The sequence below is a fragment of the Sorex fumeus genome, unplaced genomic scaffold (genome assembly GCF_029834395.1).
Source record: "Sorex fumeus unplaced genomic scaffold, SorFum_2.1 ptg000051l, whole genome shotgun sequence".
NCBI classification, from domain to species: domain Eukaryota; kingdom Metazoa; phylum Chordata; class Mammalia; order Eulipotyphla; family Soricidae; genus Sorex; species Sorex fumeus.
In genome coordinates, this window is record NW_026606108.1 from 37,389,190 (window position 1) to 37,403,604 (window position 14,415).

Genomic DNA, 14,415 nt, shown 5'->3' on the forward strand with positions numbered 1-14,415 from the left:
GGGGGCTGACACCAAGGCTATGCATTAGGTCAAACCTCCTTAGAAAGCTGGGTTCCTGCTGCAACAGTGAATTCCGAATTCCGAGTCTGAGCCTCACAAGGGAACTCACCTGAGCGCTCCTCTCTCTGTGCGTTACTGCTTTTGTTGCTAAGAGACACAAAAGCAGCCGAAGACGGTGGCTACAGAGGGCCAATCCAAGCAAGTGCACTTCTCAGCCTGTGATCGCTTCCTTTAACTAAGAGAGGGAAGGGCCAGCTACAAGCATGTTTTCATTCTTCTGGCGAATTTGAGGGGTACTAGATGTTCCTTTCTAACGTTTTCTCACAGTTTATCTTATTTCATCCTCCAACCCATTTGATGGACACTTCAATTATTTCCATGTTATAAATGATGAGACAATCCCTTATTCCACCTCATCCCTTCTGACATCTATATAAAGAAATCCATGTCCAATACCCTCTTTATTTCTCTAGAGGATGCTGTCCCCTCTATTCCCAGTATCTATAGTCATTAAGAAAGAAGTTTTTGACTCATTAAATAACATTTATTTATAGGGTGGCAATAAACAATTTCATCAGGTTACTTTTAAGCCCCCGGAACAAAAATGTAACAACAACTTAGGGCATGACCCAAAATCTCAGCTTTCCCCAATTTTACATTATGTCCATAGGCATCTTTGGCTTCTTGGTTGTGAGGAAAGGCACAATTCTTATTAGGAAAAACCACAGACGTGATAAACAAGTACTGTGATCTTCTGTGGATCAGTGTTTCAGTGAGAAGTGCAAATTCCAGAAGAGCTCAGAGTAGCAGCATCAGAGTGACAAAATTTCCCCCTGGGTTGGTTGGATCTCATTCCAGACTACTTAAGTCTCTTCTTTTGTCTAACCAAATACTCAGCACCTACAGGTTAAAGGCAGATAGCAAACTATAAATCCTAAAAACTATACAAGTTTGAATGCAATTTTATTCAAAGGGATTTGACTATGCTTTTTTTCCCCTTTAAAGTATGATGCTGCCCAGAGAAGAAACCTTCAAATGTCTTCTTCTGGTTGCTATGTCTTATTCCTTATAGATGGAACAGCAAGAACATACAAATGAGAACCAACAGGTATAACAAACAAATGGAAAAGGACAAAGGACAGTGACTCCTCTGGGGCCAGAGTGACAGTATAGTGGGTGAGGTGTTTTGCTTTGCATGTGCTCAACCCAATTTCAATCATTGGCTTCCCACATGGTCCCCTGAGCACCACCAGGAGTGATCCCTGGGCTTAGAGCTAGAGCCAGGTATGGCCCAACATACACACACACACACACCAAAAAAAAAAAAAAAAAAAAAAAAGAAAGAAAAAGAAAAAAATAAAATGGACAGTGACTCCATTCTCTAGGGTTTTGCATATTCAGTCCTCTGATTGGAGGCTCTGGAAATAGAAGTGCCCATTTCTTATCTATCCTAAACCCTCTTGTGAGCTTTTTTTTTTTTTTTTACTGCTGCCTTTCTTCCTAGACTGCTTTACTATCCACTAAAGCCGGTCCTGCTGAGCAGCAAACAGGCATGTATAATGTCAATCATTCAGGGCCCTGAAGCACTTCTAGAACAAATGCTGAACACACAAGGTCTCTTCAAAGTCACCTCCATATTCATAGACTTTCTAAATTCAGATTCTAGAAGTTATCTTCCTTTTTTTCTTGAAGCATTCTACAAATAGTACCTGAATCTGCTCCAAGACTTCTTGCTGCATCTCTACAGCCATATGGTACACATGATGATCAGAGTCATTGTACATCACGGCATTTTGGAACATCAGCATCAGGTCCCGCTGGAACTGAGCCATTGTGCGAATCCGTCCCTTAGACAGATTCCTTTTCAGGCTAGTTAAGTCCATGGGTCTATGGGAGGCCAACAGAAACCAGAGGAAATCAAACCTTCATGTGGTGCATGTGACCTCTCATGCTCTCTTATAGAACTAACCAGGTTGTTATGAAAACAATAATGTTAACATTCCCCATCAGGTAACAAAATAGCAGCAGGAGCTCACATTTGACTGCTTACAATAGAACTAGGAATAAATATACTAGGTACATTCTATATTGTACCTACCTAGTATATATTGTAAAACTCACTCGATCCTCTCAATAAATCTATATCCACTGACATCAAGGAAGCTGAGATCTAGAGGTTAAGTACTTGCTCTCACTCACACAACTTGGATTCCAATTCAGAGGCAGCCTGACTCCAGAGCCTATATACCCAGTTACTTCACTCTGAAGTGCTAGCCCCAAGTAGCAAAGTTTCAATGATCAGTTTGTTACACGGCAGTTAATGACTGCTTATAAAGTGTTGTCCATATTAAGTACTCAGTCTACTCCTTTTATCGCACAAATCAAGAGCCAAGATATTTTTTCTCCTTGCGTGCAGAAAAAAAAAAGAAAATATTCTGATAAATTATGATTTAATGAGACAGAAAGTGGGTGATAATATAGGTACAGTAGTGAAGAAAGAGAACTGAACTTGGAGGAAATAGTCTCGGATTTAGTTCTAGCTCTACCAATCACAAGCAACTGCTGACCACCTCTAAACCTTAGCTCCTCATCTCTAGAATGAAGAAATGTTTCCCAAGGTCTTTTCCTGATGCTTTAGACTCTATTAACATAATAGTTTATAACAGAATTTTAGGTGACAAAAATCCAAAATACTGCAATTAACCAATAATTGTAACACCCCCCCTGATTTCCTTTGCCTCAGCATATCATTCCTTCATGTCTTAATGACGAGTGTTTCTTTTGAAAGATTTTCTGCAAAAGAACAGTGTCAAAAACTACCAGAAGCTAATATAAAATTATAATTAATGAATCATGTTATTTAAATGTCAATACTTTAAACCCAAATTATACTTTGTTCCCTGCATTTATTCTCAAAAGGAAACTAAGCTCAACAACTTAAAATTCTGCAGATATACAATATAACTTGAAAAAATTTTTATATATGTATAACATAAATCCCCTCTCGGAGAGCCCGGCAAGCTACCGAGAGTATCTCGCCCGCATGGCAGAGCCTGGCAAGCTCCCCGTGACGTATTCAATATGCCAAACACAGTAACAACAAATTCTCCAATGGAGACGTTACTGGGCCCGCTCGAGCAAATCGATGATCAACTGGAGGGCCTTTTATAACATAAATGAAATAATCTAATATATGTGAAGTAAAACACGAAAAGATTATAAAAGCAATCAAACTTTCCTGGGACCGGAGACAGTACAGCAGGCAAGGTATTTGCCTTGCACACAGCCAACCTGGGTTCAATCCCTAGAATCATCTATGGGAGTGATCCCTGAGTGTAGAGTCAGGAGTAAACCCTTAGCAACACTGGGTGTGACCCCAAGCCCAAAACAAGTAAATAAATAAAAGGAACCAATTTTTTTTTTGGGGGGGGAGGAGAGTCATAGCCAGCAATACATAGGACTTCCTGGTTCTGTGCTCTGGGTCTACTCCCATATGGGAAGCAGGGGACTGAACCCAGGATGACCACATGCAAGCCAAACACCCTACCTACTGCTATTATAGCTCTAGTCCTCAATGTACCTTTTTTTTCAGGGAAGAGGGAGGGAGATGCTCAAGGATTACTCCTGGTTCTTCACTCAAGAATTACTTCTGGTGATATTCAGGGGACCATATGGGATGCTGGAGATGGAACCCAGGTCAGTCACGTGTAAGACAGATGTCCTACCCATTGTACTATCACTCCAGCCCTCTCAACCAACTTTTTTAGACCCCCTTTTTTCACTGACCTTTTCACCACATCCTTGTACCCTGGGGCCTGCCTTTCTGACACAGGCTTCAGAAATGGACTGCTGAACCTGTTAAGGGATAAACCCAGAGAAAATGAAGAAACCCTGGATGCAACTCTAAATAAGAACTGTGATCATGAAGAGAACGAGTGGTTTAGAGACCTACCTGTGACTGGCAATCATCTTCCAGACAGGCAGGAGAGTCTTCTTAAACAGCAAGTGATCCTGGACAGGGTCACTCTGGCCTAGACCAGATCTATGGAATAAAACAGGGCAGAAAAGTAACAGTGATGTAACAGTTTTCTGTCGCTCCAAGATGGGTAAATTTTCTCAATACTTAGTGCTTAGTTAGCGACTGAAGGACAATATCAAAGGAATAACTGTATAAAGGTGCTTTTATAAAGATCCCCAAACTCGAGGTGTACTCTTTTACTGAAAACAAGCAATTAGGAAGCCGGAGAGATAGTACAGTGGGTAGGGTGTTTGCCTTGCACTCAGCCAACCTGGGATCAATTCCTGGCATCCCATATGGTCCCCCAAACACTGCAGGGAGTAATTCCTGAGTGCAGAGTCAAGAGTAATCCCTGAGCAGCATCACTGGGTGTGACCCAAAAAGAAAAAAAAAGTGGTAAAGAAGTGGTTATTGTCCTGTGAATCACACATCTGTCTATGCCTTGTCTATGTCCCTCTGGGCCAAGGTCTTCAGCACTTGTGACTCTAAAATATACGATTTTAAGGTTTGTCCAGAATTTCCCTTTTTTACCTTTTGATTTTTTGGGGCCACACTTGACAATACTCAGGGCTTATTCCTGGCTCTGCACTCAGGATTCACTCCTGGTGGTGCTTGAGGGACCATATGGGATGTCAGAGATCGAACATGGGTCAACTGTGTGCAAGACAAGAGCTCTGACTGCTGTGCTATCCTTCTGACTCCATCATGACCCCTTTTAGTCTGAAATTTTTGTTTTGTTTCTGGGCCACACAAGCAGTGCTCAAAGCTTACCAATGGCTTTATGCTCAGGGGTTACTCCTGACGGGGCTTGGAGGACTATATGGGGTGCCAGGGATTAAACCAGGGTCAGCCGTAAGCAAGACAAGCACCCTACCTGCTACTATGTCTTACTCCCCCCTAATTTTCATTTTTAAGTTCTAAGTTCTAAAATAAGATGGATGGGAGTATCCTGAAGAGGTAGTTTACTGGCTGGACCACATGCTTTATACAAGGATCCCTGGATTTAAGCCCTGGTATCCAGTGGTCCTGAGAACACTGCCAGGAGCGACCCTTGAGCAGCAATCCTAGAAGAGGCACTCAGCACGATATTTCTGGCTCAGTCGCAAAACCCAGCTGCTAAATTACATAAAAATATACAATTTACCATGGAGGCCATCTGAAAAGCCCTAAAACAAAATACCCCAGATTAGAGACGTCCTGTTTTTTTATCATCTGCCAGCCATCTGCTCAGACTTGGAGTCAGAGAAAGGCAAAGGAAGCACCATTCTTCAACAACACAGGTTAAAGCTGTACTATACAGTGTAGCAAAGAACTAAAATTACTTTTTTTTTAAGGCATGGTCTTCTAATTGTATTCTTAAACAAAAGAAGGCTAGAATAATTATCAATTTGCTAATATAGGAAGATCTGAGGTGCAAGAAGGGAAAAAACCCAAAACCATTCTTGCTATCTTCTCTTAAAAGATAGGTGTTTTTAATACCCCCAAAATAACAATTAATTTAGCATAATAAAAATGATTTTTTGGATTTAAAAGGAAATTTACTCAATTAAAAAGAGTAAGATTATAAAATGTGTCTTTTATACAGCCAGAAAGATGATGCAGGGGTTAAAGCACTTGCCTTGCATGCAGCTGACCCGACTTTAATCCCTGGAACCACAAATAGTCCTTTTAGATCTATTCCTGAGCACCACCAGGTGTGGCACCAAATCATACCCACCCACCCTCAAACAAAATAAAAAAGGACCAAGGAGATAGAAAGGAGGTAAGGCTTGTCATTAGCAGCAATGATCATTTATTTGTTTTAAATCTTATTTTATTTATATATTTTTATTTGCTTTTTGGATCACACCCAGCAAGGCTCAGGGTTTACTCCTGGCTCTGCACTCAGGAATCACTCCTGGTGGTGCTCAGGGGACCATATGGAAAGTTAGGGATCGAACCTGGGTCGATCAAACCCTGGTTGACTGTGTGCAAGGTAAGCACCTTCTCTGCTGTACTATGGCTCCAGCGCCCAGGAATGATAATTTATTAAAGAGGCAATGTTGATGAAATAGAACTACTTCATAAGAGAACGAAGACCTCTAGTTTTATAGTAATCACGGTCACGGTCCTCCCGCTGTTCATCGATTTGCTTGAGCGGGCCCAGTAACGTCTCCATCATGAGACTTCTTGTTACTATTCGATTCCTCCGCCCCTCTCGGAGAGCCCAGCAAGCTACCGAGAGTATCTCGCCCTCATGGCAGAGCCTGGCAAGCTACCCGTGACGTACTCGATATGCCAAACACAGTAACAGTTTTATAGTAAAGCAATACTTAATTCCTTTTTTTTAGTGTTTTTCATTTCTTTACTTTTTTTCATTTACAAAAATAACCCACATTCACTGTCACTGTCCTCCTGTTGTTCATCGATTTGCTCAAGCAGACCCAGTAACATCTCCATTTTGAGACTTGTTACTGTGTTTGGCATATCGAATACGTCACGGGTAGCTTGCCAGGCTTTGCTGTGGGGGGCGAGATACTCTCGGTAGCTTGCCCGGATCTCCGAGAGGGGCGGAGGAATCGAACTCGGGTCAGCTGTGTTGGCTGCATGCAAGGCAAACGCCCTACCGCTGTGCTATCGCTCCAGCCTGACCCATATTCACATTAACAAATCCAAATAGGCAGTATGAATTGTAACAACCTTGTGTAAAAATCTACACTTACAGCTTCGAGGAGGCAGCACGGCTGAGAAGAATATCCATGAGAGGCGTCTCCTTAAGGCTGAAGGTGTCATCACCAGAAGACTGATCTTCCATCTCTGACAGAGACCCTTCCCCCAGGTACTCATCTCTGGCTGTGCACTCAATCTCCTCCTAGGAATGCCAGAAAACAAAGGTACATTTGGAAAGAGATTTATAATCTGCACTGGATTTTGTTTTCATGATATAAATGAAGATGAGGTGAGAAAGGTGATTTATATAGAGTTATATAAAAGCCTAGCTGGAAAAGATAGTACAGCAGACAAGGTGCTTGCCCTTCATGAAGTCAACCTGGAGCCCCACATGCGCCCCCAAGACTCACCAGGAGTGATCCTGAATGCAGAGCCAAGAGAAACTCTTCATTGCTGGGTGTGCCTCCCCCACCAAAAAAAGATAATAATAATTGCATATTTTAGGTGAGGGAGTGAAAAAAAGTATATAATAAAGAAAGATTATTTAACCAGACTTAATTGATTTTTGGAAAAAATTATGCTAAAAAATTTTACTCTGCACCTGAAGAAAAACATTAAAAAGCAATATACTCACTTCTAAATGAATACTGCATTTTTTTGACACACTCAGAGGTGGTAGGAGTTAGCAAGGCATTGGGGACTGAACATACAGGGCGCCCGCAGATGAATGCCAGTCCTTTGAGTTCTCTCCCCAGTCCCTAAATACACTTTTTTTTTTGCTTTTTGGGTCACACCCAGCGATGCACAGGGGTTACTCCCAGCTCTGCACTCAGGAATTATTCCTGGGGTTGCTCAGGGGACCATATGGGATGCTGGGAATCAAACCCGGGTTGGATACATGCAAGGCAAATGCCCTACCTGCTGTGCTATCGCTCCAGTCCCTCCTAGATACACTTAAAAAAAAAAATCATCTTATGAATTTGTGATTGCTGCTCGGGAATAAAGCCACATCACTGACCATTTTATATGTTTATATATATGTTTTATCTATATGTTTATGGGCTAGAGCGATAGGACAGTGGCAGGGCATTTGCCTTGCACGCAGCCAACATGGCCAACCCGAGTTTGATTCTTCCGCCCCTCTCTGAGAGCCCAGCAAGCTACTGAGAGTATCTCGCCCGCACGGCAAGAGCCTGGCAAGCTACCTGTGATGTATTCGATATGCCAAACACAGTAACAACAAAGTCTCCCATGGAGACGTTACTGGGCCCGCTTGAGCAAATCGACGAACAACGGGAGGACAGTGACAGTGACAGAATATGTTTATATTATCTGTTTGTCTATATTACTTATATGATAAACTTATATATTGTATATTAATATTATATATATTAGAGGGATTTGGGGTCACACTTGGAGGTTCTGAGGGTTACTTCTGACCTTATGTTCGGGGTCATACTCAGTGGTGCTTGTGATACTGTGTGGTCCCAATTATTAAACCTAGGCCTCCCACAAATTAAGCATGACCTCAGCCCTTTGAGTTATGTCTCCAGCACATACTCTCTTTTTTCTGCTATGCTGGGGATTCAACCTAGACCTCATGAGTGTAAAGCATGCATTTTGCTGCTGAGTAACATCATAGGCTTTGGTCATTATCATCACTTATAACCTTGAGGCTAAAAATTAGCTTGCGTGACTGGACAAATAATAACAGTATCATTATAAAGATTGATTGCAAGGCACCATGCCAAGTAACTGAAATGAAATGTCTCATTTCACCCTCAAAGTAAGGGCTGAAGAGAACTCAGGGGGCTGAGTACATATTTATTGAGAGGCTGAGTTTCACATGGTTCCCCAACACTGCCAGGCACAACCTTCAAGCACAGAGCTGGGAGTAGTCCCCAGGCACCACCTGTTGTTGCTCAAAAAAAAAAAAATGGTGCTGGAGCGGTGGCACAGGGGGTAAGGTGCTTGCCTTGCATGCAGCAGACTTGGATTCCATCCCCAGCATCCCTTTATCGTCCCCTAAGCAACACCAGGGGCGATTCCTGAATGCAGAGCCAGGAGTAACCCCAGGATCACCAGGTGTGGCTCCTTCCCCACCCCACCCCCCAAATTAAAAAACAACAACAGCAACAATAACAAAAATCAAATAAAAAAGTTTGCTTTATTTCAAGCATTCAGCAGCACTCAGGGTTTACTCCTGGAGGACTCAAGGGACAGTATGGGCTGCCAGGGATCAAAACCCAGGTAGGCGACACACAAGGCAAGCACCTTACCTGCTGTCCTATCACTCTGGCCCCTCAAATAAGAGTTTAGGGTACTATTGTCTTTTTCTTTTTTGCTTTTCTGGGGAACACCTGGAGGTGCTTTGGAATTACACCATTTGTAGGGCCCACATATAAAGTATGCGCTCCAGCCTTTTGAGCCATCTCACAGTCCAAACACAAAGCACCACTGTTTTATTTATATCAAGAAACTCTAAGTCTTTCATTTCCCCACACTACTTAAAAGGGGAGTTTTAAAATATTCAGTAGGCCTAGAGGAACTGTACAGTGGTTTTAGAGTAACTTGTTTGCAAGCATATGGTTTAAATTCAAATCCCCAGTGCCCTACATGCCCTGAGCATGATACAGGCAATCTGCTGTTTGAGATCAGCAGTTCTTCTGACTGTGATCCCAAAGCCAAAAATGACCTTCAACCACACCACAATCAGGCATGTGCCAGCACCACAATAAAAATGGGCACCACAACTAAAAAGATGTGTGAGCACTAGAACCTGCAAAGTCTGACTGCTGGGGTGCCCCTGAACTCTGTGGCAACCCCCAGTCAGCACCACGCCCATCACTGCGTACCGCAAACACCACAACCAGATTAATGCAGCACAAGCCTCAGTGAGCACAGTTTAACACGAAAGCACTGCAACCTAATGTGCAGTCCCAGAAAGCATAACTGAACGATAGTGAGCACCCCAGCCAGGCAAGTGTGTAATCCCCACCTAAAGCAACAAAGGGAAGGCAGAGTGAACTGGGACCAAAACCAGGACTTGGACACAGGTAACTGATCTCTGAAGTTCATGTGCTTGAACCACTCTACTCTGCCTGCCTAGGCAGACGACCAATCAGGTGATGGCTTAAATCAATCATTTACCTCTTCACTCTCTGTGGTTAATCCCTGAACTGGATAAATATCTGAGGGAGATGGAGCCAGCTCTGGCCTTCCATTTTCTCCCAGTGACTTCTCAGCTCCCAAGGGGTCTACCTTGGCTGGAAGCTCTTCTGTTTCTCTGCAGGGCTCCCCTTCTCCTTCAATAGCCTCGATTTCCCTTCCCTCTTGCCTGGTACCAGAGGGCGGGCAGCAGCCTTCGCTTGATTCTTTGCTGCTAATGCACAATGGCTCCATTAAATAAGCTACCTGCAATCATAGTTTACTATTAGATGAATACAAACACTCCATTTTAATAATGTCATGTGATTACAATGCAACTACATCTGAGATGGCAAGTAGGTTAATTCATTTACCTCAATTTTAAGAAAGGTTTTTGTATACATAGGCACTAGACATGCTGAGGACATAACAAAAAGGAAGACAGACATGGTTCTTGCCTCTTCAAGCAGTTTGTTCTAAGTTTTCACCCTAGGCGTAAATGCTGACTCCAAGTGGCTGTCAATTATTATTAAAAATACCTACTACTGGCAGAGAAGTGGTTTAACATTTTTGTGTTTTTGAAGCCACACTCAGTGGTGCTCTTGTGGTCAGAGATCACTCCTGGCAGGGCTCAGGGGACCATACGGGATACCAGGGAGCAAACCCAGGTCAGCTATGTGCAAGGCAAGTGCCCTACCCGCTGTACTATGGCTCTGGCTCAGAAGCAGTTAACTATGAATTTTTGCTGACACTGATCCACTTCTCCTGAATGTATACAACTGCAGGATAAATATAAACTGTTCCATTCCTTTCATTTGTTTCTCAGATCTTAACCAGAGTAATAAAACATTAAAACGGTGCCTGGAAGTGCAAATACATAGGAGAATCAAGTAGAATCTTACATGACAATGCAAAAATAAATGGCAAGCATACTCATAAGGGAGCACTATGTATAGAAATTTCACATCTAAGGTCTCAGCCTCCCTATGATGTACAGAAATTCCACATCTAATGCCTCAGTCTCCTATGACTTGGAGCTTTATGTTCAGTCCAAAAATATTTACTTACCACACAGTTGGTATCACTACCAAGGGCCTGGGCACAGCAATCAAAGTCCCCACCACTATGAAGCTTATATTTTATTTATATATTTATTTTTTTTGCTTTCTAGGTCACACCCGGCAATTCTCAGGGGTCACTCCGGGCTCATGCACTTGGGAATTACTCCTGGTGGTGCTAGGGGGACCATATGGGATGCTGGGAATCAAACCCGCGTTGGATGCCTGCAAGGCAAATGCCCTACCCGCTGTGCTATTGCTCCAGCCCCAGGAACTTCTATTTTAATAAACAATATTCAGAGCAGTAAAAATCTATATGGGTAAGCAAGCATTCTTAGAAATAATAGCTGCCCATTACCTCAGAGAGGAAGTGGAGGAGGTTGTGGCGGCTGACTTGCGCTGCCTCTTCCTGTGATTCCTCACTTCCTCCGTCCCCCACCAGCAGCTCACTAGGTTCTCGCCTAGGGCTGCTCTCCTCTAGTTCCTCAGCCCCTGGCTCCTCCGTTTCCCTCCAGCTGCCCACATCAAGGTCCAGACTGGATTCCCAGGAGCTGAAGAGAGATCTGCAGTCGTTGCTCAGCTCAGAGTCATTGGGATAATCTTGTTCAGAATCCAACCAAACCCACTCATGCCCCATCTGTAAATACAGAAAAAAAAAAAGCATTAACTTTATTCAATTATTTATTTTTTCAAGTTAATATTCCTGAGGTATTTCCATTGCTCAAGTTTGATAGAAAGATAGGAACCACAAATCTCTTTTCTATTCAATAGAAAGGATAAAAGCTGAAAAAAATTTAATCCATAAATGAAAATATTTTCATTATCGAGAATAAAGTAAAGCCCAAAGTCAATAGTATAACAGATATTACCAAATAAGTTTGGGTTTTGGACCACACCCAACTGTGCTCACTCCTGGCTCTGTGCCCAGGGATCACTCCACAAGGTAAGAGTCTTATCCCTGTACTATCTCTCCAGTCCCCAAATTATTTTTATTTGGATTTATCCTACTTCCAAAAAAAAAGAACTGAAGCACAGCTTGCTCAGCAGTGTTCTTCCATCCCAAATCATCCGCAAATGCTAGGCAATAACATTTGTGGGATAATTAACAATTTTTCTGGTTTCTTTTTTTTAACCTATTGTAGTCCAAATCCTGACCCTAACCTCTTACAAATAATTTCTTGCTTTCATTACAGGACGTGTTCCTTTCCCCTCTCCCCGCTCCCTTTATGCATGCACTTTTATTGAGCTACAGTCCTGGCCTTTCCTAATTCTGTTCCCTTTTGTAACTACTAATGTATTATCTTGTTTTTGCTTACTTTTTATTTAGGAACTCTAAAATAGCAACTTTGATCTTTTCAGTATCTCCCAGTTCCTCCTACCTTTACTATTTTATGCATTTTGGTTTCACTTGTCCAGGTATCCAACCCTTGGACAAGGTCTGGCATTTCCTTCAAATGAGTATTTCTGTACCTGAAATTATTTTTCTTCCTGAATAGCTCCATAATTTGCTCTCTCCAATTTCCTCACTTAGCATTTTTGTTTTGTAATACCAAGAAACACATGCAAGGCATGCAATCTACCACTGAATTACATCCCCAACTATTTTTTGAATCCTATTCCAACTTTCTGAAGTCTTTACTGCAAATAAGCAACAAGATTTCTCAACTTTTATAATTCCTCCATGCCTATCATTCGTTCTGATCAGTTTATTCAGTCTCCCTATCCAAGGATTTGGGGACCCTCCCTGTATCTAAATCCTATTAATCCCTTAATTACCTGCAGCAGTTCTCTAGTCCATAGTATGAATTTTAAGATAATTATATGCTGTCTTTCTACCCTCCCACATCTTCAACTTGGCTTAAATTCATACATCGCCTTTTCTACCAATCCAAGGCTAACTTCTTTAATAGACACTCTTTCTCAACAATCTTCCCCAATTTTAGGGCTTTATTGCTTAATTACCTGCATGTTTGTGGGTTCCTTTGGAAACACAGATTTGAATTTTAGGGCTACACCAAGCAGTGCTCTGGGCTTATTCCTTGCTCTGGGCTCAGGGATAACAGCTAGTGGTGCTAGCGACAGGGGCGGGGAAGTGTTGAAGGGGGATCCCCAGGTAGCATATGCAATGCTATAGATATAAAGACTACAAAGCCAGTACTTTAACCCCTGTATTCTTTCTGTGGCCGTGGTAGAAGTGAACCCAAGACCTCAATGTAATAATCTACCCTGGTATTGGGAGGATCCTCCCAGGATGGGAGATGCATGCTGAAAGCAGACTATAGACCGAACATGATTGCCACTCAATGCCTCTTTTCCAGGCCACAGCACCCAAAAGAAGAAAGAGGACAAAATGGAATGCCCTGCCATAGAGGCAGGGTAGGGATGGGGGGTTGGGGGGGTTGGAGGGATACTGGGATCAGCGGTGGTGAATGGGCACTGGCGGAGGGATGGGTACTCGATCACTGTATAACTGAAACCCAAGTACAAAAATTTGTAAGTCTACAACTGTACCTCATGGTGTTTCACTAATAAAAAAAATTAAAAAAAATATACCGAGCCATATCCCCAGTCCTGACATAATTTCTGCATTGACTTAACTCCCAACACCTTGTAAAACTTTTATCTTCCCTTAACATCCTAAGATTTATTTTTAAGTCAAAAAATCCCAATATTTCTAATATATTTCTTATATCTATTTTTCTCAAAAAGGCTCAAAATATTAGACAAATCATTATTTTTGCAGTGGTGCTTTGGGCCACACCCCAAAGTGTTTGGGGGTTGCTCCCAGTAGTACTCAGGGGTTTGGAATCTGCTGCATGCTTGGTAAGCACTTTAACCCCTTTACAAACTCTGTATTCTCTCTCCAACCCTAATTTCTATTTCTTTACAGAATTCCTAATTTTTTCTTTTTAAGAAAACTATTTTTACAATGATATTTTGTAAAGAGAACTATTTACAAGAGAACTTCGTTAACATTTTCTCTTTAAAAGATAAGCACTCTGTATGAACCAGCATCACAACCAAATTTGTACTAACCTGTATCATCGGAACACAGGGAAAGTGGGGGGAGACTCAAAACTAGTTCAGTTCATTGCATTTTTAGTTACTACAAAGGGTGGATAAACTCACATGAAAACTTATTAAGTGTAATTTAGTCTTCAATGTTATGATTCTAAAACACAAGAATCCTACTTAGAAATAGACAAAAGGTAAAGAGAAATACACTATCCTAGAAATCCCATCTGTAAAGAGAATATCAAAGTATGACAAATGTCCTGAGATAAAGGTAAAGGTAAAGGTAAAGGCCCTCCCGTTGATGATCGATTTGCTCGAGCGGGCCCAGTAACGTCTCCATTGGAGACTTTGTTGTTACTGTGTCTGGCATATCGAATACGTCACGGGGGGCTTGCCAGGCTCTGCCGTGCGAGCGAGATACTCTTCGGTAGCTTGCCGGGCTCTCCGAGAGGGGCGGAGGAATCGAACTCGGGTCGGCCATGTTGGCTGCGTGCAAGCTGTGCTATCGCTCCAGCCCTCTGAGATAAA

The 14,415-nt window shown here is 42.2% G+C and overlaps 1 protein-coding gene across 1 annotated transcript; it reads right to left on the reverse strand.

Moving 5' to 3' along the window:
• Window positions 1–29: 29 nt before the first annotated feature.
• On the reverse strand, window positions 30–12,840 carry LOC130033079 (bromodomain-containing protein 8-like). The gene is made up of 8 exons (XM_056124775.1): window positions 12,835–12,840; window positions 11,231–11,509; window positions 6,721–6,869; window positions 3,953–4,042; window positions 3,787–3,855; window positions 1,710–1,887; window positions 658–708; window positions 30–179 (listed from the first exon to the last, which is right to left on the reverse strand). Exons 1-8 carry the CDS (start codon window positions 12,838–12,840, stop codon window positions 30–32), a joined length of 972 nt encoding a protein of 323 aa, XP_055980750.1.
• Between the last annotated feature and the right edge of the window lie 1,575 nt (window positions 12,841–14,415).

What these genes read in the sequence shown, in the direction of transcription:
- LOC130033079 (XM_056124775.1), bottom strand. An exon ending in TACAAGGATGTGGTGAAAAG is followed by an intron (nt 1,888 to 3,786) that starts GTCAGTGAAAAA and finishes GGCCTCCCATAG; the next exon opens with ACCCATGGACTTAACTAGCC. An exon ending in AAGATGCCTATGGACATAAT is followed by an intron (nt 180 to 657) that starts GTAAAATTGGGG and finishes GGCCCTCTGTAG; the next exon opens with CCACCGTCTTCGGCTGCTTT.